Source organism: Castor canadensis, chromosome 17, assembly GCF_047511655.1.
Source record: "Castor canadensis chromosome 17, mCasCan1.hap1v2, whole genome shotgun sequence".
Taxonomy (NCBI): Eukaryota; Metazoa; Chordata; class Mammalia; order Rodentia; family Castoridae; genus Castor; species Castor canadensis.
The window spans coordinates 62,115,978-62,139,651 of record NC_133402.1 but is presented as its reverse complement, the minus strand read 5'-3'; the positions used below and the strand labels follow the sequence as shown (position 1 = coordinate 62,139,651).

Genomic DNA, 23,674 nt, shown 5'->3' with positions numbered 1-23,674 from the left:
ATCCATGAGCATGGGAGATCTCTCCACTTTCTATAGTCTTCCTCAATCTCTTTCTTCAGAAGTGTATAGTTTTCCTTGTAGAGTTCTTTCACATCTTTTATTAGGTTTACACCTAGGTATTTGATTTTTTTTTGAGGCTATTGTAAATGGAATTGTTTTCATACATTCTTTTTCAGTTTGCTCATTGTTAGTGTATAGAAATGCTAATGATTTTTCTATGTTCATTTTATATCCTGCTACCTTGCTATAGCTATTGATGATGTCTAGAAGCTTCTGAGTAGAGTTTTTTGGGTCTTTAACGTATAGGATCATGTCATCTGCAAATAGGGATATTTTGACAGTTTCTTTACCTATTTGTATTCCTTTTATTCCTTCTTCTTGCCTAATTGCTCTGGCTAGGAATTCCTCATTCTGGTTTATTTCACTTGAGTCATCTCCAGTTGCATCCATTTTCCTGCAAATGACATAAGTTCATTCTTTTTTATGCAAGACTAATGTTCCACTATGTATGTACCATATTTTCTTTATTCATTTGTCTGCTGGTGGGAACCTGGCTGAATCCTTAGCTTGGTTATTGTGAATACTGCTTCAATGAACCTGGGTGTCCATGTGTCTCTACTGTACGCTTTCTTTGGGTATATGCCCAAGAACAGTATAGCAGGGTCATGTGCCAGCGCTAGTTTTCAATTTTTTGAGGAGCCTCCATACTACTTTAGTGGTTGAGAGTTCCTTCCTCACCACCGTCTTCATCCTCCCTTGCATTTGTTGCTTGTTTTATTGATGGCAGTCATTCTGATTGAGGTGAGATGGAATCTCAGTGTCATTTTGATCTGTATTTCCTTTATGACTAAAGATACTGAGCACTTCTTCCATTTGTCTTTTGGCCATATGTATTTCTTCTTCTGAAAACTTGCCTGTTCTATTCGTCTACTTATTATTGGATTATTTCTGCTTTTGCTTTAATTTTTCATGTTTTTTATATATTCTGGATATCAATTCTTTTTCAGATGAACACTTGGCAAAGATTTTCTCCCACTGTGTAGGCTGCCTCTTTACCTTGATCCTTTGCTGTGTAAAAACTACTTAATCGGGTGCAGTCCCATTTGTCAGTTCTTGCTCTTTTCCTTTGAGCTGCTGGAATCCTACTCCAAGTGTCTGATTGCTTCCTTTTGATTGCTGCATTTTGTCTTCTTGGACTCTTGGGCAAGTTGAACATTTCATGCTTGTGTGCCTTTTTTCAGTGTAAGTTTATATCAACACATCAATACTGTTTTAAAAACTTAGCTAGCTTGTTGTGATGGATCAAGTAAGGGTAAATCCTAACATTTGCGTTAGGACAGCTATGCTGAAGTGGCAATGCGACTATGTGTGACTGATGATCTGATCTGTGTGTTACTGTGCATCAGTCAGAGAGTTCCATTTCAACTATGGCTTGGGCAGGATCTTACAATGTGATTTTGTTCTAAATTTGGGCACTCTCATTTAATATTACTTCTTCAGGTAGAGGCAGAAATGAGTATTTTCTCTGAGACTTCTGTTTTCAGTAATTAAGAACAAATAAATATTGGTAATCTGTTAAATGTTCCATGTATTTGAAATGAAAGTATGCTCTAGGTTTTATTGTAGAACCATACATAACCACATGAACAATGAAGTTTTGCCCTAGGGTAGGAGGGAGGAATCCCACCTTGGGGGATTTGCTTGGTGAAGTGGGTTGACAATTTCTTGGCAATGCACTCGTCCACACCAGTGCCTAGCCTGTCAGCTTCCCATCACCATATCCCTTTGCTAAGAATAATTGTCTTTTAGAATGAAAAATGAAGATAAGCAGATTTACTGAGAACGTTATGTTTAAAAAATCACATCGCTGCTGGCAGAGTGTCTCCAGCTGTATGACCGACCGCCTGCCTAGGAAGCTTGATGCCCTGAGTTCAAACCCCATTGCCACCAAAAAAGAAAATCATATTGCTTATTAAATTTGGAAATTTTTTTTCAGTTTTAAAAAGTGAACAATGACCATACAAATTATTTAGCTTTTTTTTTTTTTTTTGCTGTACCTTGTGCTTGCTGGGCAGGTGCTCTACCACTTGAGCTACATCTCCCTGCCCCTTTTCACATTGATTATGTTGAGAAAGGGTCTCAGTTCGTGCATGGCACCACACTCAGCCATTGGTTGAGGTGGGGGCTCATGAACTTTTGGCCAGGCTGACCTTGAACTGTGATCCCCATTTCCATCTTCTGAGTAGCTAGAATTATAGCTTGGGCTACTGAAGCAGACTTTTTGTTGTTGTTCTTTTTTAGTGTACAGTGCAGGGCTGGGGATGTAGCTCAGTGGTAGAACTCTTACCTAGTATGCATGAGGTCTTGAGTTCAATCCCTAGCACCACACAAAAACAAAAACAAACAAAGAAAAACCCAGTGGTTCTGTAGGAGAGTAGTTTATAGTAAAAAAAAAAAAAGTTTAAAAAAAAATTTAATCTTAAACAAGGCATGGTGGCAGACAGCCTATAATCCCAGTACTTGAGGGGTCTGAGGCAAGAGAATTGAGAGTTCAGAGCCAGTCAGCCTCTGCCATTGTCTTTAAAAGAAAATCTTCCCTACCATTTCTTTCACGTGAAAATTAGTGAAGCTATATGTATTCTAGTAAAATATTTTTCCATGATAAAAAACAAATGAACACAATATAATGCTGGCTCCATGAGCTTTTGTTCATGGTGGAAAATGGCACTCAGAGTTCTGCTATGCAGCTAACTGACATTTCAGCTGCACGAGTATGTTAAAGTTCACCTTCTTCTTGTCTGCTGCGGCCAAGTCATATTAAGTAGGATTTCATACATGGCACATAGTTCATTTGACAAATGTTTCTTGAACTCCAGCTACGTACCAGGTACTGGACATGTAGCAGTGAGCTAGATGGATGGGGTCCTGCCATCGTGAAGCTTGCACTTCAGGGCAGAGGCAGACCACAGTCTATACCTCACCAATAAAAGTGTGATGTCAGCTGAATGTGTTCTGTGAAAGAGAAGGTGGGAGAGCAGTAATTAGAAACCTCTGCCTAATGGAGGTGAAGGTGGGGGAGGAAAAGAAATGGTTTTCCTTGCAGAAGTGATATCTGAAGTCAGGGAATGTGAGGTAAAAGTTCCAGGGAGAAGAGAGCATGTACAGAGGCAGGAAGAACTCACAAAAAGCCAGTGGAACTGGATCAGCAAAGAGTTCAGGAAAGGGTCAGTACAGAACAGCAGAGGTTGTCAGAGACTGGATCAGATGAGACCACATCAAGTAGCTCACTCATTAAAATGTGATTCTCACCAGGTTAAAAACTTAGGAAATCTAAATGTTCATCACTGGGGCTACTGCAATAAATTACAGTATAATGATGTGAAGGAATAGTATACAGCTATAAAAAATGGAGAAATTTTAATACTCAAAAACTAAAGAAAACTTTAATATTGAAAATAAAAAGGGGAAAAAAACCTAACCCAGGGATAAGTGATTTGTCTCTTATGGAATTTGAATGGATTCTTTGGTATAGTAAGTTTCTTATAACAGTAATATCTCATTTTAATAGTTTGAGGGTATTTTTATTGTATCTCTGCTCACATATTTTGTGAAGTATCACAATTGTTATGAACATGGCTGCTGGCTGTCCCATCGTGGGCCTGGGTTCATACTCTGGCACTGCCATTTATCCACTTAATAATTAAGAAAATACCTCAATTCTGTAAGACAGTAATAATGTTTAACTGCTAGTGTTGTGGTGTCTTTGATGTCAAACATATGAGGCACCAAAGGAGCATTCCCCAAAAAGCTGCTTAGTATCACTTTTTTTATGAACGGATCTTCTAATTAAGGCCATGTTTCAAAGCAGAAGTTCACAGAGAGGGAGCTGGGGCTCAGCTCAGGTGCCTGCTGAGCAAGCGTGAAGCCTTGAGTTCAAATTCCACAGAGAGAGTACTGAAGGAAGGGATGCCTAAATGTTACTGTAGTTGCCTCTGACAGGTGGAGTTTTGCCTGATATTTTTTGTTTGGTTTTACTTTGGGGGTGGGTTGGTACTGGGATCCAACCCACGGCCTGCATGTGCTCTGCCACTGGGCTACACTCCCAGCATGGCTGGTATTTGTTTCTTGCTTTATTTATTTGTTTATTTATTTATTTTGTGGTGCTAGGAATTGAATTCAGGCCTCCGACATGCTAGGCAAGTGCTCCATCACTAAGCTACATGCATAGCCCTTGTTTTACATTTTTTATAAAATTTGAATCATGAGTGTGTGTTTAAAATTAGTAATGTCTATGCTGGGTGTGGTGGCTCACAACTGTAATCCCGGCTATAAGGGAGGCAGGGATTGGAAGGATTGTGGTTCATTGCCAGCCCTGGGCAAAAAGTTAGCAAGATCCCATCTCAACAAAGAAGTCAGGTGTGGTGGCATGTATCTGTGGTTCCATCTCAGAGGGAGGTGTAGGTAGGAGGGTCATGGTCTGGGGACAGCCCAGAAAAAAAACTGTGAGAACCTATCTAAAAAATAACCCAAAGCAGAACGGGCCAGAGGGTGGCTCAAGTGGCAAATGCTTGCCTCACACGCTCAAGGCCCTATGTTCAAACTCCAGTAGCACCAAAAAAAAAAAAAAAAAGTAATGTCTGCCATTTAAATACACTGTCTGTGCTGAAATTCAATTCTAGTAGCATCTTTTATTTTAGTATTAGAAAGTCTACAAACCCTGATTCAAGTGATACTACTGGCTGATTTGACACGTTTCTCTGGAATTATTTTTGCTTTCTTTGTATTTTCATTAGTGTACCATTTAAAAGGCTTTGTGGCCAGAGCTACTAAATTGTGATTGGGAAAGAAATGGGCCTGTGTTTTAGACCATCTGTGGGAGTGGCATTGTGTGGAGCTTGATGAGGTCATGGCAGATGGTGAGGTCAAAAGATTGAATTTGTGAGCTTGACAGAATGTGCTCATGAAGCTGGAGGAAGAAATCCACCTATGTTTCTAACTAACAGAAGACCTGGCGGCAGGGAGTATGGATGAACCACACATCAGTGCACACGACTGGCCTGTCTCTGAGAGCCACCAGCACTGCCAAAGATGGCAGCATCTTGAAATAGCTGGTGCCACTTTTACTTTCTAGACACTTTGGAAAGTTTAAGTCATATATTGTAAATAATTATTAGGTTAAAGACAATATTAAAGAAAGAAGCTTTAAAAATACTTCGAAGTCTGTTTTGTAGGTTATAAATTATTGCTCAAAGTCAAGTGTTATTTCTTAATTTTTAATTGAATGAAGGAGGTCTGTATCACAGTCACATCTCTTCTTGTAATGTTCATCTAAATCTAATTTTATTACATTTGAGCTTTTGGGAGGGAGGAAGCAAGGGAAGGAAGAAGAAACCTCTGTCTGAGTTTGTTTTGGCCTGTGTCATCTGTGTGCTGCTCCAGGACATGTGCTAGTGCCTTGCACAGAGAGGGTAGGGGATGGCAGGGTCGGGAGGGTGCTCAGTATTTGCTGAGTGAGACAATGATTGCAGAGTGTATTGCCTACTCTTGGTAATTTTCAATGGGTTTTCTTAACCACATTTAAACATTTTTCCTTTTTCCTGTTGTATAAATGGATTTATATTGTAATAGTTTTCATTTCTGCCGTGTGCAGATTATATGTTGTTTATTTTGGAAGAAGCTTTAATTTATCCTGAGAAATCAGTGAACTGTTTTTTCCCTGACATTGCTTGCTTACCTTGTGCTAGTCAGTGTCTTGTAATTTTACACCTATTGACCCATTTAATTAAATAGATACTATTACTGTTTTGCAGATAAAGAAATTGAGGCCCAGAGACATTCAGGTAAATTTACTCAGTAAATCCATGCAGTTTGTCTCTCTGCAGAATTTTCCATTTAGGCAACAGTTAGAGATTCCAACTTGTCCTGAGCTCTGGCGAGGGGATGCAAAGGAGTACCACCCAAAGGTGCACTTCCTTGCGTAAACTCGCTAATGCAGCTAAGCAGTATTTTTGTTGGTATAGACTCTGAACTACTGTGTGCTGAAATGGTCGTGTTACATTCATTTGGTTTTATTTGCTTGACTAGCACAGTGCCACTAAGTAGCCCGGGCTTTAGGAAACAGCCCGATGCTGAATGCTGAACACAGAAATGAAGCAGGCCACAGAGATAAGCAGCTGTAGCCATGTTCTGGGCACAAAAAGTAGGGAGAAGGGGGAAAAGGGACATCTCACGGTTCACTCCAACAATGAATGCTTGTATTTCATTGGCCAGAATGCTGTCATGTCCTATGGTCAGCCCTCTGGGAGGAATTTAGGGGGATGTATAGTGTTTTAGTTGGACACATCAGCACCTTCAATGGGTATAGAATAGTTTCTGCCTTGGGAAGATTCATAGAAGGTTTCTAAACTTAACATGTTTAAACCATACTTTGGATGGAAAAGACTTCATTAATGGTTTTTTGTCACACCTATATTTCAGAAGGTTATAAAGTAATCCTAAAATTTTTTGAATTGAACCTTCTGTGGTTAGGAGTATTCAGAGTGGTTATGTATAAACTGGAGGACATTTGGCACACTGATTTGGCAGAGATGGTGAAATTCACCTTTACCAAATTCACTCCTAAAGTTACTGCACACTCAGCGTTCCAGTTTTTCAGTGATGACACTGACGCTCTAAGAGGTTAACTTATGTGGTCAGGATCACACAGCTGCTCTGTGGTGGAACTGAGCTCGAGCCAGAGTCCATGCTCTCTGCAGTCTGCTGCACCGCTGCTTTATCTGTGCGATTCCTCCATGAGCAGGACACTGAAAACCAGCTCGAATATTGATTTTTTTCTGTTTCATTAGTTTCTGCTTGTTCTTTTCATCCTCCTTCGTTGAGCTTCCACTCTTCCTTTAAATCTTTTGAATTACTGGCTTAATGAATAAAAGAAATGTAAATATACCTTTGAGTACTAGTTCAGGTAGACTTTGCAATTCTTATTATTTTCATCATTACTTTAGTTCTAAATATTTTTTGTTATGTTCATTATCACTCACTTATAAATATTTTACATTTGTGAGATGTTTTAAGTAATAATATAATTTTATTTTTTACTTACATGATTTTTTACTTTTTAAAAAAAATTGTTGGGGGAGGGAGGTAAAGGAGAATGATAGACGGGGTGAATTCAACTATGATATATAGTGAGAACTTGTGTAAAATATCACAGTGTACCCCCACCAAGCACAACAATACAAAAACAAGGGGAAATGTTGATTACCACTTTGCAGTGTGGCAGATGCTACCATCTGTATGTAATCTCTTCCAAATTTGTTGCTAATTTCTTGGTGATAACATATTTGGACAAATTTTATAAATTTGTACTTAAAGAAAATTTTCACATCTAGTAGGTACACATTTCTACATAGATCCATTAGGTCGAATGGCTACTTGGGATGGATCTCAGGGGTAGAGTGTTTGCCTAGCATGCTCAAGGCCTTTGCACCACAAAAAAAAATTGATTAATTACTCTTCAAAATATAATCCGTCAAATTCCTAGTTTGAGTATGTTAGGTAGGTTGTCGAATGGGGCAAACTTGTGCCTGTTGTTTACCTCATTTAATTTGAATAATTGATAAGTGTCAAACAGATCTGTTATAGGAGCCTGATTTTGAGATGAAGTCTCAGGAGACATTGTGCAGATACAGTAGGAAAGCAGAAGTGTAGTTGCAGTTCAGATTTTACTTGGAGTTTTTTATTATTATTACTACTATTATTATTATTTTGCAGTACTGGGGCTTGAACTCAGGGCCTTCACCTTGAGCCAGTCCACCAGACCTTTTTTTGTAATGGATTTTTTCGAGATGGGGGTCACAAACTCTCGAACTTCAATCCTCCTGATCTCTGCCTCCTGAGTAGATAGGATTACAGGCATGAGCCACTGGTGCCTGGCTTATTTTTAATTTATCATTGAAAAATTACAGATTCTGCTATATTGAAAACTAAAAACACCTTTTTCTTTTACTTCCATTTAAATTGTAGATTCAGATTCGCTTCTATAAAGCAGACATTTGGAGCCCCCATTTCATTTAGCTTCCATTATTTATCTTTTCAAAGTTCAGATTTACTATATCCACCTTATTAAAGATTTAATTTTGAAATAATTTTAAAATTAAAGTTAAAAAACAGGGCAAAGAGCTCCTGAATACCCTTTAGCTCCAGAGTCACCAATTGTAAATGACTTTCCATTGTGCCTCACTGTCCTCACTTCCTCCATGTATTCAGGTATGTTTTTTCATCAACTGAGAGAGCTCTGGTAATCATATCCCTCCCTTCCTAAGTATTTTAGTGTGCTTTTGTTTTTAAAGAAAAGGACCCTTACTTAGAGAAAACCTCACAATTCCCCAACTAAATCAGGAATATAAGTGGAACCTACTTTTACCCAGTCTGTGGCTCTCGTTATCTCCAGTCACCCCAGTTACAGTCTTCACAGCCATCACATTTTTCTGATGCTTCCTGGGGTCACACACTGACTTAAGTTTTCCTGGCTTTACTCTCCCTAAGTCTGAACTGTTGCTTAGCCTTCCATTGCTTTTTCTGACACTAATGTTTTTGAAGAATTCAGGCCACTATTTTATAAAATGCCCTCCTATTTGGATTGCTCTGCTATTTCCTCCTAATTAGATTCTGCATGTTGAACAGAAATGCCTCTCAATGACAGTCTATCCATCTCAGTGCACTTAAAGCACATATGATGGTTTGCCTCACTATTGGTGATAAGTTGATAACTTAGATCATTTCACTAAAGTAGCGTGTGCCAGGTTTCTTCACTGGAGAACTTGGATTAGTAGGTATTTTATAAGGAGACATTTAAGGGCTGTGTAAATGTCCCATCTTTACCACACCTTCTCTAACTAGTTTTACACGTGTTGACGATTCTCGCCTTATTGGTTCTTATGATGGTTATTCATTGGAGGCTGGCTGACTGCATCATTCATTTAGATTTATTTGCTGGCATTCAACAAAAGCTTTCCTCTTTCTGTTATGCTTCATAATCTTGGATTACTATTTTAGTCATCGGGTTTATAATCTGTTACTATCATTAGATACTTTGGTGCTCAGTTGTCCCAAATGGTGCATTTTTAGGCCCTATGTACTTTCCACATGGCTCCATCTTTACTTTAGGCACCATGAGATGTTCTGGCATTATCGCATGCATTTCCTGCCATGCCCTGGAATCATCCCTTTCTCCAAGCAGCCCAGTGTGTGTTATCTAAAGCAATGTAACATTAGTATAACATTTCAGAGCTCGGGCTCCATCACTTGTGAGCTGACTTAGTCAAATTACTCAACTGCCCTAAACCCCAGTTTTTGTCTGAAAAGTGGGGATTAAAGTGGCACATATTTCATAATGCTGTTGTGAAGATTAATTTGGACAGTTCTCTTAGAGAACAATGCATGACACACAGTGGAAAATAACAAATGTTGCCTACTGTTACTATTACATCACTATTCCCCTTTTTTTCCCTTTAACAGGATACTCTTTTAAGGAATTATTGAAGATGAAGGGTTTTTGCTTTTGATTTTGTGTGTTTTTAGTGGCTTTACCGAATCTTAAACAGAACACAGTCTGACATGACGGCAGAGCATGTAAGTATGTGCACCTTTTTAAAGTGAGCCTGCGCTTTTCCTGTCCTCTCTACTCCGGCGATCAAACTCGGCTTACTAGCATGAACTTCTCATTGTTCTGTACATGTGCATTGAACACAGTACTCTCAGCATGACAGCATTCTGTATATCAGTGCCAGTCGCTCTTAACAGCTGCAAATTGCTGTCTCCAGAAACCTTCCAGCTTCCCTTATCTTTGGGGTTCCATAATAAAGTTGTTTCATTGCTTGTTGGGGACTTATATGGCCTTATTAAGTGTGTCACTGCGTTTTTTGGCTTGCTTCTTCTTTTGTATTTGCTCAGATGTTGAGAAGTGTGTTGCCTTCCCTGATAGTGCTTCCTTAAGACTTTACGTGTGTTGATGAAGTTACTTAACTTTTCTCTGCTTGAGCCTGTCATTTGAGTCTGCTTCCCTTGGAATAGTTGTTTCCAGTAGGGGTAAAGACTTACGCCCTAAAATAAATAGGAGGATAGCGTATAGGGAAATAAACAACTTCATTTCTTTGCTGTTCTCAGACTTTTATGTAGCATTGTTTGGGATTTAAACAAAAAGGGAGTTTGCTATAAAGATTCAGGGACATCTTGGGAAGTTCAAGGATGGGAATTCCATAGGCCTTCAGAAAGATCTGGGTCCAGAAACTGGAACCCACCGGGAATGGGAACACTGCTTGGTTTCCAGCTCACCTGTGATTGTTGCCAAGCCATGGTTTCCTTCCCCCCCCCCGTCTCCCCTGCACATTGCCTGTATAGTCCCCAGCCAGCCCCTCAACGTGCTAAGGGACCAGCCTGTTCAGAGAGAGGCTTGAGGAGGGAGAGGCAGCTGCGATTGAGACTCCTTAGGAAGCACTTCTGGCACAGCTTGAGTCTGATGGCCGCTGGTGGTTTACTAAGTGTGACCAGAAGAAGCAAGTGTGATGTTGGATAAAATGTCTGTGGTGGCTCCCACGTGTGTGAGGAGAGATGATCAAGAGCTTCTGTGAGCCAAAGAGTTCTAAGTATTAGTTGCTACACAGCTAAAGAATAGCATTAACAAGCAAACCCTTACTGTATCATGGTAGCTCCCTCCCCTCCTTGTTTGTGGTTTTGCTTTCTATGTTTTCAGTTACCCAAGTCAGCCACAGTCCAAAAATATTACATGGGAAATTCCAGAAATAAATAGTCCATAAGTTTTCTTTTCAATTGTACTCTATTCTGAGTAGTGTCTGATGACATCTTGTGCCTTCCCACCTAAGGTGGGACTCATCTCTTTGTCCAGCTTATCCATGCTGGCTATGCTACCTGCCTGTTAATCACTTCATTGTCCTATCAGTTATCAGTTGTACCTTTGCAGTGTCACAGTGCTTTGTGTTCAGGTAACCCTTATGTAATGCCCCCAAAGTGCAAGAGTAGCAACGCTGGCAATTCCGATTTGCCAAAGAGACGCTTTATAATGCTTTTTTTTAAGTGAAAAGGTAACACTGTAATAAGCTACTTCGAAAGAAAGAAGGAAACCATATTCACATAATTTTTATAGTGTATTGTTATAACTGTTCTGTTTTATTATTAGTTATTGTCAACCTCTTATTGTGTCTAACTTACAAATGAAACTTTATCTAGATACACATGTATAGGAAGAAACATAGCACATATAGGGTTTGGGATTAACCATGGGTTTGGGGCATCTTCTGGGGGGTCTTAGAACCGCCAAAAGAGGAGACTGCATGTCTCTGTTTTCTTATTTGGGTTATAGTGTAGAACCTTTTAACATATGTTCAACATGCAATAGTGGCTGTAAAGCAGATACAGATTTTCTTCCTTATCATCTAGGAATAGCCATCCAGATTATTGAGTAGTTAGGATATGGTGCCAAGAAGGAGAGTAAAGGAAACTTCTTGGTATTTGGCCTGTGTGCCTGTGTAATGGCTCGGGGAAGGTGCAGGACCTTGTGGCAAACTCAGGTGGTTTTGACCATGTTAAAGTTGAGGGACCTGAACTATTCACAATAGCCAAGTTATGGAAACAGCCAAGATGTCCCACCACTGACGAATGGATTAAGAAAATGTGGTATCTATACACAATGGAATTTTATGCAGCCATGAAGAAGAACGAAATGTTATCATTCGCTGGTAAATGGATGGAATTGGAGAACATCATTCTGAGTGAGGTTAGCCTGGCTCAAAAAACCAAGAATCGTATGTTCTCCCTCATATGTGGACATTAGATCAAGGGCAAACACAACAAGGGGATTGGACTATGAGCACATGATAAAAGCGAGAGCACACAAGGGAGGGGTGAGGATAGGCAAGACACCTAAAAAACTAGCTAGCATTTGTTGCCCTTAACGCAGAGAAACTAAAGCAGATACCTTAAAGCAACTGAGGCCAATAGGAAAAGGGGAACAGGTACTAGAGAAAAGGTTAGATCAAAAAGAATTAACCTAGAAGGTAACACCCACACACAGGAAATCAATGTGAGTCAATGCCCTGTATAGCTATCCTTATCTCAACCAGCAAAAACCCTTGTTCCTTCCTATTATTGCCTATACTCTCTCTACAACAAAATTAGAGATAAGGGCAAGATAGTTTCTGCTGGGTATTGGGGGGGGGGAGAGGGAGGGGGTGGAGTGGGTGGTAAGGGAGGGGGTGGGGGCAGGGGGGAGAAATGAACCAAGCCTTGTATGCACATATGAATAATAAAAGAAAAATGAAAAAATAAAAAAAATTTAAAAAAAAGTTGAGGGGCCTGAAACATCCAAGTGGAGACGTTGCCAGGCAGGTGGTGAGCTGCTCTGGCGCTCAGGTGAACCCTTAGAGAGGAGGGTGGGCATTTTGGATTCATTGACTATTAAAGGTATTAAAGCAGTGGACTGTAGGAGCTTGCATAGCAAGTGCTGGGTCGAACACCTGAGGACCCAGGCCTGAGCCCTGGGTCTCCAAAGGAAATTCAAAGAATGACAAGAAAGACAGGAAGAAGTCAGAGTTTTCCTGATGATTTAGAAGCCAGGTGAGAAAGGCTCGCAGAGGGAACGACATCCTGAGAAGTGACTCAGCTGTGGAGAATGTTGCTTTCTTATGCCTTTTATGGAGCCATCATTGAACATTCGAGTATGTGTTGAGACTTTTACTTTGTTTCTCATTTTGCATCTCTTATGAGAATAATTTTTTGTGAAGTTACTTTTGTCTCATCCTTGTCTTACTCACCTTCTTATGATCAGAAGAAATAAAAACCCTACTGAAGACAGCCTAAGGAACCTGGATAAAGGTGTTTGCCTGTAATTCCAGCTATTTGGAAGGCTGAGGCAAGAGGATTGTGAGTTTGATGCCAGCCTAGCCAGCATAGCAAGACCCCATTTTAACAAACAAAAAACAGTCAAAAAACAAAATCAAACAGCTTAAGGCAAAAAGTGAAATGTCTTGACTCATATACCTGAAAACTCTAGGATACTCTGGCTTTAAATATGCCTGGATTCAGGGATCAAATGATGATTTGGCACTGCCTCTCTGGCCGACTTTTATCTCTCTCCCTGGTGACATAATGGCCTACAGAGTGATAATTAATGTGGATGTCAGAGGAAGATAAGGCACTTCTCTTTTTTAGTAATACATTTCACAGAGAAATGGCCCAAACAATGTATGCACATAGGAATAAATGAGTAAAGAAAAAAAATACACTTCACACTGCATGGTTGACCCTCTGCCTCCCATCTAAGACACGGGGTGGAAGTCAGTGAGAATGTTTTGAGTGGCCAGGCCTGGCTCCTGAGCCCATCTCTGCTGCCGTGGCACAGCTGAGCCTCTAAATTTAAGCCTCTGTTCCTGTCGGAATTATGTGTTGGATGTGGGAGGGCTTACCTGAACAAGGAAGTGTGAGGAGCTGGCAGTACGTTCTTCGCATCTGGTACAATGTTAGCAAGCAGTTCCTACTGCCCAGTGGTGGTCTTGCAGACCAAAACTCCAGGTGTCTTCTACTGTAAGCTCATCTGGGATACAAAAAGAATTACAAATATAATTCGAGGGATATAGTTTTTGCCTTGTTGATGAAATTTTTAATGTAATCTGGAATACTCATTATAGGGAAAATAGAAAATAAAGAGGAAAAATGAAAAAATGAGCTAGTCTATAGATTATTAGCAAAATTTTATTTAGGAAAATGTTTAGCATACACACAAATGTGTGTATGTACATATATATCCACGCATATAATATGTAAGCATGTTTATATATATGTAACAAAAACATTTTAAATTAAAATGAGGTCATATTGTTTTATAATCTGCTATTTAACTTAATCTGTGTGGTGAGTGCCTTGATACTTCTGCAGCATCATTTTAAATGGTTGTTTTATGTTATTATACCAGTTTCCTAATATTTGCCATTACTTCTGGTTTTCTTTTTTTGAACTTTTTTTGGTAGGGGGCAGCAGGGTCTCTGCTGTGTAGCCCAGGCTGACCAGATCATGACCTCAAACTTGTGATCTTCCTTTCTCACCCTCCTGAGTGCTGAGGTTATAGGTATGTGCCACCATTCCTAGCTTGCTTTTTTTAAGTTTTCTTTTTCTTGGTGGTACTGAGGTTTGAACTCGGGGCCCTGTGCTTGCTATGCAAGCCTCTGCACTTGCACCACACCTCCAGCATATACCTGGCTTTTTTTTTTTTTAGTGCTTTTGTTTCTTTTTGTTCATTTGCCAGATTATTTCCATGAGGCAAATATCTTAGGAAATTAGTAAGAGAGAGTGTGTGTGACTTTTAGCATTTTAATCATACTGCTACATTGCATTTCAGAAAGATTACTTTTTTTTTTTTTTTGCTGTGTTGGGGATCATACCCAGGACCTGGTGCATGCTAGGCAAGTGCTCTACCATTGAGCTACAACCTGAGCCCAGAACACATAGATTTCTTTACTTATCCATGATGTGTGAGGGCACCATGTCTATTTATTTTCTTTTCAGTCTGTGCCAATTAACCAGCAAGAAGTTGAACATGATTCATTACATTTCTCTGATTACTAGTTAGGTTAAGCTCCATTCCACATATTTGGTAATTGTCTCTGTGAGGGTCATCAGAGTGGTGGAAGCCATTGCCATTTGAATAGTAACCTGCGCTTCAATAATACTTTGCCATTGAAAAGCATCCACACAATGTCTGTATGCAGCTCTCGGGTCAGTATGCACACCTGGATTACCTCATCTTATAGTGACTACCTGACATCACCTTATCTGTGAAGGGTAGGGCTTAGAGCACAGGTCATCTCGCTTGAATCCTGGACTCTTTTGGTTGTGCTATGTCAGTTAGAAATGTTAAATATCAACGTAATTATAACTGTATTGTCTAGAAATATAATTTGATACTTAAAGATTGGATTTAGGATTTTTATTCAGCAGATACTTAGTGACTGATTACAGTATGCAGCACCTCACTGGAATAGCCACATACTGTTCCACTGTAAATCTGTATCTCATAGCATCCTGTTATGTGCCTTTGCAATAAATTTATGTAAGTTTATTAAAAAGTTTTAAAAAGGAATACTCAGACTTCTCAGTATTTGATTAGGCAAAAAATACAACATGTGGTATGAATTCACTCTTTTCACTTGCTCAGTGAAACACACATCCTCTTTAAATAGGTAGAATAAGGAACAAATAGCTAATATTTTTAAATGTCTTTCCTAGTCAGCTTTTTTGAATTTCAAATTTACTTTTCTTTGAGTCTTTAGGGTACAACTTTCATATGAAAGCAGAATTTTTAAGTTTTCATTAAGTAGGTTTTGGTAGTATTTGTATAAATTTTAGACACAGACACTTATTGATACTCAGTTGATGTCCCTCTGCAGTACAGTTTGTTGGTTATAAGGTGTAGGTGCACAGCTGCCTAGAAAGTTTTTGAATCAGTTTGCTGTTTCACCCACTTGCCTCTCATGAAGAGCAGGTGTTTAAGCATAACAGTTTCCCACTAACTGTGAATTCTCTGCTGTGAACATGTGGTTTCAGTTGAGGGTTCTCGCCGTTATTGTCTCATAAAAACAAAAAGGTACAAATGATACTTGTGAAGTTATGATACATGTTTTAAAAGTCCACCTTGCATTAAGCATGGAGTGAGTTGCTTACAGGCTGTCTTTGCCTTTTTTAACTTAACTTAAAAAGTAGAACACACAAAAGTTCTGCATTTCTCTTTATAGCAGAAAATGTGAGGCATGTTAGTTGTGTAGTTTCTTTGTTGTTGGGACTGGGTTTTGAACTCAGGGTTTGGCGCTTGCAAAAGGCGCTCCACTACTTAACCACCTCACCTGGGGCATATTGCAGTGTCATGGAACACTCTTCAGTGGTGCTCAGCAAATTGTGTATTTAGTGTTAGTATTTGTGGGCAATTTGGAGAGCCGTAATGTGGTTAATTGTTGCAAGTTTTTTTTTTATTTTCATTTATTCACATGTGCATACATTGTTGGGTCATTTCTCCCCCCTGCCCTCCTCCCCCACCCTTCCCCCCCCACCCCCCTTTTAAAAAAATCTTAACTCTACTTATAATTGAATATTTCTGAGAAACTAAACAAAGTTATGTATCTGCACCATTATCTAGAATTCAGAAGCTATTTTCTAGATGCCTGTCAGCTGCTGTCATAAAAATTCAATATTAGGTGCCATTTGTATGATATCTATTGCATCAGAATTGCTTATTTATGTTATGAATGAAGTGTAGAAATATTTTTGGTAACATATCTCTTGGTAAAAAGAAATAGCTGTTATAGCATTTGAACTACCCAGTAATGAAATCATCATGAAACTGTAACGTATCACATGAGTGCTTATGAAGACTATGTAATGTAAAACAGTGAGTAGTTTTAAAAATACAAATGCACAGATACAAAGCTTTAGCGCTCTTATGCTTCAAAATCCTTTCAAATCAGCAGACAGCTGATGTGCAGTGTGGCCATGCGAGTTCAGTGTTTGTTGTGTACTTGTAATTTGCTGTGAGGACAGATTTTTTGAGGGGATATTTGTGCACAGTGCCAGAGATCAACCCAGAGTTTATACATGCTAGGCAAGCGCTCCATCATCAAAGCTGTACCCTAGCCTGAGGATATAAATAAATATCCTCAATAAATTGAATTTTCTCAACACACACACACACATACACACACACCACCCAAATGGAAGTAATGTATTAACCAGTTAGATTGGTTGTGGTGACCATTTTACAATGTGGATAAATATCAAAACAGTTAAGTTGCTAAGTGCCTGTGGCTCACATTTGAGCCTCTCTGGAGGCTGAGATCAGGAGGATCATGGTTCAAGGCCAGCATGGGCAAACAGCTTGTAAGACGCCCCCATCTCCAAAATAACCAGAGCAAAATAGACTGGAGGTATGGCTTAAGTGGTAGAGTGCTTGCTTTACAAGCATGAAGCCCTGAGTTCAAACCCCAGTTCTCCCCTTCCCCAACAACAAAAAACCATCATAAGACACTAAGTTAAGCAGGGTATGGTGGAACCTACTTGTAATCCCAGCATTCAGAAGGGTAAGACAGGAGGAGAGAGAGTTCGAAGCCAGCCTGGGCTACATAGCAAGTTTCAGGGTAGCCTGGGCTGTATAGTGAGATTCTGTATCTTAAAACCCAAAACCAAAAACCCTACACACATTATATACCTTAAACGTGTACAATTACATGTCAGTGAGGTTTGCATCTCAGAAAAGTTATTTTTAAAAAATCCTTTCAGTGTGGTAGCACCTTAAAAGAATGCTCAAGGTGCCAGCCTACATACATGTAATAATAACACGGTGTAAGGAAAGCAGCTTACTTTGTGTCACATTTTCAAAATGGAGCTTTCCCTCCAGGCTGTAAAAGGAAATTTTTAAAACTTTCTTTGATGATACTACCATAGTCACTTGTGATGCTACGTAGTCCTATGGACATTACACCAAATGAACTAAATTATCTAAAGTCAAATTTACAAGCACACTTGCTATGAATAGCACCTCACAGACAGCACTAGCTGGTGATGGATGTTAATACGGACAGGGCAATATGTGCCAAGACTGTCCTGTGTACTCTCATGAATTATCTCAATCTTGTGTCAACCTGTATTGGTGAGTACGGGTATTGCCTTCCAGTGCAGAGGACATCACACGACTTGGCCGAGGCCACACACCTTGAAGGCTTAACAAGCCAGAGCATGGACCCAGACAATTAGACGAGGCTGATACGCTTCACTTGTGCATCGTGGTGTCAGTGGTGCTTATTTGATTGATCCCTTACATGTCACGGTGTTGAAAAGCATCATGGAAGTGATTAAGACAGCAACAGCGGTGGAATTTTATTTTTTGCGGTATTAGAATTGAACCTAAGCCCTTGCACAAGCTAGGCAAGTGCACACTGAGCCACGCCCCAGCCTTGTAGATTAAATATCACCTATTGGCAACTTCACAGCTGCCATATCACTTGCTTTCAAAAAACTATCTGTAAAATTGGTAGATCTTATTTCTATTCATAAGTAATACTTCATTAGTTTTATCTTAATCTGGAAATTTGTATTTTCCCATTTCTAGCAATACAGCCATGTTTTCTTTTTCATAAAACATTTGTATGGTTGATATAATCAGTTCATTTTTATATATATGATATTTGATGTGGACCTCTGGGGGAAGGTGTAAAATACCGTAATACCTAAGATCCTATTCTTAATTTTTTACACTATTTTATTCAGGTTGGTTTGACTTCCACAAGTGCAGAACTGAGAGGATTTATAGATCAGAATCTCAGTCCAACAAAAGGTAAGGATTACTGAATAAAAATTTTCTGAATTTAGCTTTATTGCACTTGTTTTATAAACTACGCAGCTACAAGAATTCTTTATGTATAATAATTATGTAATATTAAAGTATTGTCACCCATCTGACAACTTGTATGAAAGTGAGTTGCCTCTAAGAGGTGGAGGGTTTTGTGTGTGATTTTTCTCCATCTTTCTTTAGACGTCACAAAGATCCTTGATAATTAATCTAATAATTGAAACTATTCAAGCTACTTTTTTCCCCTGTTTTCTTGTTGAGATTCCTACTTTCAGGTGGTTTAACTTGTAAGAAAGGCAACCGAGAAAAATTACATATATATACTTTTCTATATATTTTCTAATAGATAGATAAATTTCTATAGTGATGAATGGCTTGCTAGGGATACTTACATCAGAAACCTTCCCCGCTATTGTAAGAACACATACAGGAACCAGAAATAACTTTCAATGTATCTTTTAGTATGCAGAGATATATATTAAAATGTTTATGGATAAAATGATACAGTGTCTAGAATTGGTTTCAAAATAATCTAGTAAGTGGCATTATAAAGCAATATTGTCTATAAATGAATTGTTTAGGCTGGCTGATGGCTATATTGAGTTCCATTATTTTTTTCCTCTCTTCCTTTGTGTATGCTGAAAATTCTCCATTCTTAAAGGCAGGAATAAATTGTATGCCATTATAATTCAAACAGCTATGAGAAAATACCAGCTTCCTCCAAAAGTTTATATATGGTGGGAGATGTATGGGGAGAGAAGGCTAGAGAGATCTGTGTTATTTTAGTATAAAATGTCTATCTTAGTAATATAATAGGCCATAAGGAATTATTCTGAGGTTTTAAGTATGTATTTTGAAATTATTCTAGTGATACTTTAAGCCTTGATGCATCCCAATTTTTTCCCATAGAAAACAATAACAAACATTTTTTGTATGCACTAGGGTAGAACAAAAGGTCTTACCTCTCTAAGGTCGGGGGTAAGCTACCTAGGTGCTCCAGCTCCCCCTGAGGACTAAAGGGATCAGTATCCTAGTACACGCATAGCTTATTCACAGCATGGAGTTGGGAATCACTGCTTCAGTCTACTACAACGTTAGGTCAGGGAAAGAACCTGGGTGCCACAAGCTTGGTAGGTATGGAAAATAGTAATATTAGGCAGAGTGATACAGCTGTCTTGAAAATAAGAAGGGAAAGGACAGCGAGTCACAGAGGGGAATGGTGGCAGGAAGCAGGAGTAAATGGAAGCAAGAGAGTGAGGCTTCAGTGAAGAAGTTCATCTTTGATGAAGAATAGGCACCTGAAGTATAGGGAGCTAGTTCCTGAGGTCAGCCCTGCATGTGAACTAATAATGTAAAGAGCAGTTACAGAATAAAGTCTTCTCCTCTTGTCTGATTTTGTAGAACAAGAAGAGAAGGTGAAGACCGAGGATTGTTTAAGAGGCAAGGACTAGAGAGGCCAGCTTGAGAAATAATACAGACTTGTTTTAAAATAATATTTGTTTTAAAAGAAAATTGTTACCTTTTTTTGGAGTGCTGGCTGGAGATAGCAGAAGAGAACTCAGATTAAATGAATCAACAAGAAAAGAAATTACTTTTAATTGATGAACTTCAGTGAATGGTTATTGTGGTCCCAAGATGAGATTTGGAAGTAAGCTCCAGGAAATACTTTTCTAATTGAAATAAATGATGCTCTAGCAGTGTTGCCAGGAAAATTTGCAGATGGGAAAAGAATTCTATCCTTCTAACACAGTCTTTTCTCTTTTGTTTATTCTCTTTCAGTCATTTTTCCTATAGTTATGTTTTAGAAATACAAAACTGGAATAAAACAACCAAGAAAGGTTAAGGGAGATCTGATGCTGAGGGAAGAGAGGAGGACATAGGGAAGAAAGTGGTAGAAGCCAGACATCGGGGGGTGTGGCTACAAGCCAGGAAGCCCAGGGATACCAGCAGCTACCAGAAATTGGAAGGGAGGTAGAGGATCCCCCAGAACCATACGTGCATCATTTCTGACTTTTGGCCTCTAGAACAAGGAGAAAATAAAAGAACCAAAGCTAATAGACAAATAGTTTTCTATTCTGCTGAATTTTTGGTGGTACTTGAGTTTGAACTCAGGGCCTCAGGCTTGCTAGGCAGGTGCTCTACTGCTTGAGCCACACCTCCATTCCTTTTTACTCTGGTTATTTTGGAGATAGGGTCTTGCTTTTCACCCAGACTGCAATCCTATCTTAGGCTTCCTATTATAGCCGGGATGGCAGGTATGAACTACCACACCCAGCTTTTTTCCATTAAGATGGGGGTCTCACCAGCTTTTTTCACTTGAGCTGGCCTGGAACCATGATCTTCCCCATTTCAGTCTTAAAGCCTCCCATGTTAGCTTGGGATGACAAGCATGTACCACTGTGTCCAGCTATTGTTTGAGTTGGGGTCTTGCAACTATTTCTCTGGACCTGTCTCTCCATGTCTCTCTCTCTGCTGGGATTTGGGTTTGAACTAAAGAGTTTGTGCTTACAAAGCAGGAGCTCTACCACTTGAGCCACACACCCCAGTTCATTTTGCTCTGGTTATTTTGGAGATGAGGTCTCACAAACTGTTTGTTGGAGCTGGCCTTGAACCATGATCCTCCTGATCTCAGCCTCTCAAGTAGCTAGGATTATAGGTGTGAGCCACCAGCACCCAGCCGACTCTGCTCTTTTGACTGAAAAAAAAAAAAAACTTTCCATATCTTGACAGTCTTAAAATACCATTCCTAGAGCTTTATACTATGTTTGTGAATCATAATTTATTAAACATTTCCCACTTTCCCTACCTCCTGGGGATAAAACTCAGAGCCTCTAGCTTGCTAGGCAAGCCTTCTACCACTTGAGCCATTCCCCTGGTTCCCCATTTTCTCATTTCTCATTATTAAATATTGAAGTCTTTTTGTTGGTTTTATGTCTATAATTTTATATATATATATATTAATATTATGCTATAATATGCAAATGTGATGTTGGATAGTGTAATGAATATCATTTGCCAGCTAGGGTTTTGTTTCATTTAGATTCTGTGAGACAAGAGTCTTAATATGTAACCCAGACTGGCCTTGAACTCCCTATCCTCCTGTCTCTGCCTCTCAAGTTCTGAGATTACAGATGTGGGCCACTTCATCTGGCTAAGTTTTTGTTTCTTATGCTTAATTTTCTGGTAAATGCTCAGAAGTGAAGTTACTGAGTCACTACCCTGCCTCATACAGCCTTCTTATACTTAACTTAAAATAGAATCCCCCTCCTTACCCACAGTATCTGTCAGTATCTTGTCCCTACATATGTCTTCATCATCACTCCTGTGTCAGTATGTTTTAAAGACTCAGGATTTATTTAGATTCTTCTGAAGAGTATTAAAGATTGTCGTTCTTTTGTTTTGGTGGGTACTTAATTTCATTGAACTATGACTCTAAACACTGTCTTCCTTGTGGTGGGTAGCAACTCAAATCTTAATTTAGTTTTAAAACTTTTTAGTTTTACTTAGACTACTCAGAGTCTGTACCAGACATGTATGGTTCAGGAGTCAGTCAAAGATTTGGGTAGATAACACACAGAGTTTGGGGCTCCCCCATCTGGGTCTCTCCCATTTTCAACTCCTAATTTTCATCAGACACATTTGTCCAAAATTCTGTCTTCTAGTTCTTTAAGGCAGGAAGATATATTTTCTGTACATAGAATATAGACTGTTGTCTGCCTTCTGGCTAAGAGCCATTTAAAAAATGGTCAGCTCACCTGGCTGATGAAGTGTGACTCTCTTGTTCCCTCTCTATTGCTTTTAGATAATTAAAAATATTTTATTGTGAGTTTCTACTTGTTACCTGCAGTAGGATTGGTCTAATAGTAGTTAGATGACCGTAACAGAAGAGAATCGGAAAGTATTCAAAAGGATATTTATCGTGGTTTCGTATACTAGTAATAAAGATGGAGGTAACTTACCGAGTCTGACAGTGGAATGAGTTAAGTAAATTACAGCTTTCCACAGTGGAATGTTATGCAGCTATTAAACCATTTAGAAGTACTTATAATAATGTAGGGAATTTTTGAGATGTTAGGCAATGGGAGGGAAAAGTGCAGAAGCTCATCAAGAGTGTGATAATGGCTTTCAGCATTGGGTGTTAGACTTACTGCAGAGAATCTACCTGTCTGTGTAGGTGACTGTGATTGTAAAATGCAAATTCACTGTGAAGTGTTAGCTAAAGTAACTTTAGCCCACTATATTTTCCTCAGTCAGCATATTAAGACCATCATTTACCGTGTCTCTCTGTATGGTTTTTAAATTTTCACAAACATTTCTCATACTTGAAAATATTGGGGACAAATGTAACATAGTAACGATATAAAATGACTACACAGAAAAATGATGGAATAAAATACCTATTTTAGTTTTATGTATTAGAACTAGGTCTTTTTCTTTGTATTCTTTAAATTTTCCTTTGTTTTTAGACAAGGTCTTACTTGTAGCCCAAGCTGGCCTCAAACTCACGATCCTCCTGCCTCAGCCTCCCAAGTGCTGGGATTATAGGTGCATCTACCACACTGGGCTTTTCTTTAAAGTTTTACTAAGCACATAGAACTTTATTGTTAAGGGGAAAAATTAACAAAAAATTTCCCTAGCCAGCTGGCTATTTCTGAGGACAAGAAAAAGTGGAAATTGTTCAGTCCTGAGCAAGACCATTTCAAGATCTATGCACATAACCTCTGTTTACCGTCTACTTATTAAACCATTGTTTAAACCTAAAGGAACTCCAGGTCTCCACTCAGGTTAGAACTCTATGTAAGGTTTTATTGTAAAACAGAGGATGGTGGGAAAGCTCTACTTACATCCACCCAGCCAGTCAAACGATTATCCCGTCTGCTTTGACTCATACCTTCCCTTTTATACCAACTATCCACCAGATCGCCAGATCTCTTTAAATGTTACTCCTGTATGTTATTTCTTTCCCTTCCCTTCTTCCCTGGCTTTTACTAAACCCTGTTCTCTTCTGCCTGGATGTAGTGTAACTTCTGAGAATTTGTAGCCCTGCTCTCTTTAGGATCAGCTTCATTCCTCATTCTGTCTCCACTCTATTCCTGGAGTTCTCTTTCTCATGGTGTCACTTTATTTGTTGAAGTGTTTTTCCTACACCTCACATACACTTTGCGTCTGGCCACCACAATGTGTGGGAATGTCTCAATGTTAATAGAAGTCACATCTGGGACTGACAGAGTGGCCCAAGCGGTGGAGCGCCTGCCTAGCGAGTGTGAGGCC

At 39.2% G+C, this 23,674-nt stretch overlaps 1 protein-coding gene across 23 annotated transcripts in view; it reads left to right on the top strand.

Moving 5' to 3' along the window:
- Positions 1-23,674, top strand: part of Tfdp2 (transcription factor Dp-2) — a 152,821-nt gene that overhangs the window by 37,664 nt on the left and 91,483 nt on the right. For 7 of the 23 annotated variants that reach the window (XM_074059084.1, XM_020184642.2, XM_074059083.1 and 4 more), the window contains 2 exons: positions 9,517-9,630; positions 18,322-18,388. The exons of 4 other annotated variants lie outside the window; for them this stretch is intronic. In XM_074059084.1, coding sequence (XP_073915185.1) covers positions 9,616-9,630; positions 18,322-18,388 — 82 coding nt within the window. In that variant the 5' untranslated portion in view covers positions 9,517-9,615. Of the gene's footprint in view, positions 1-5,810; positions 5,841-9,516; positions 9,631-14,039; positions 14,138-18,321; positions 18,389-23,674 lie in introns of all 23 variants that reach the window. 12 more of the 23 variants (XM_074059093.1, XM_074059092.1, XM_074059089.1 and 9 more) reach the window with 5 other exon arrangements.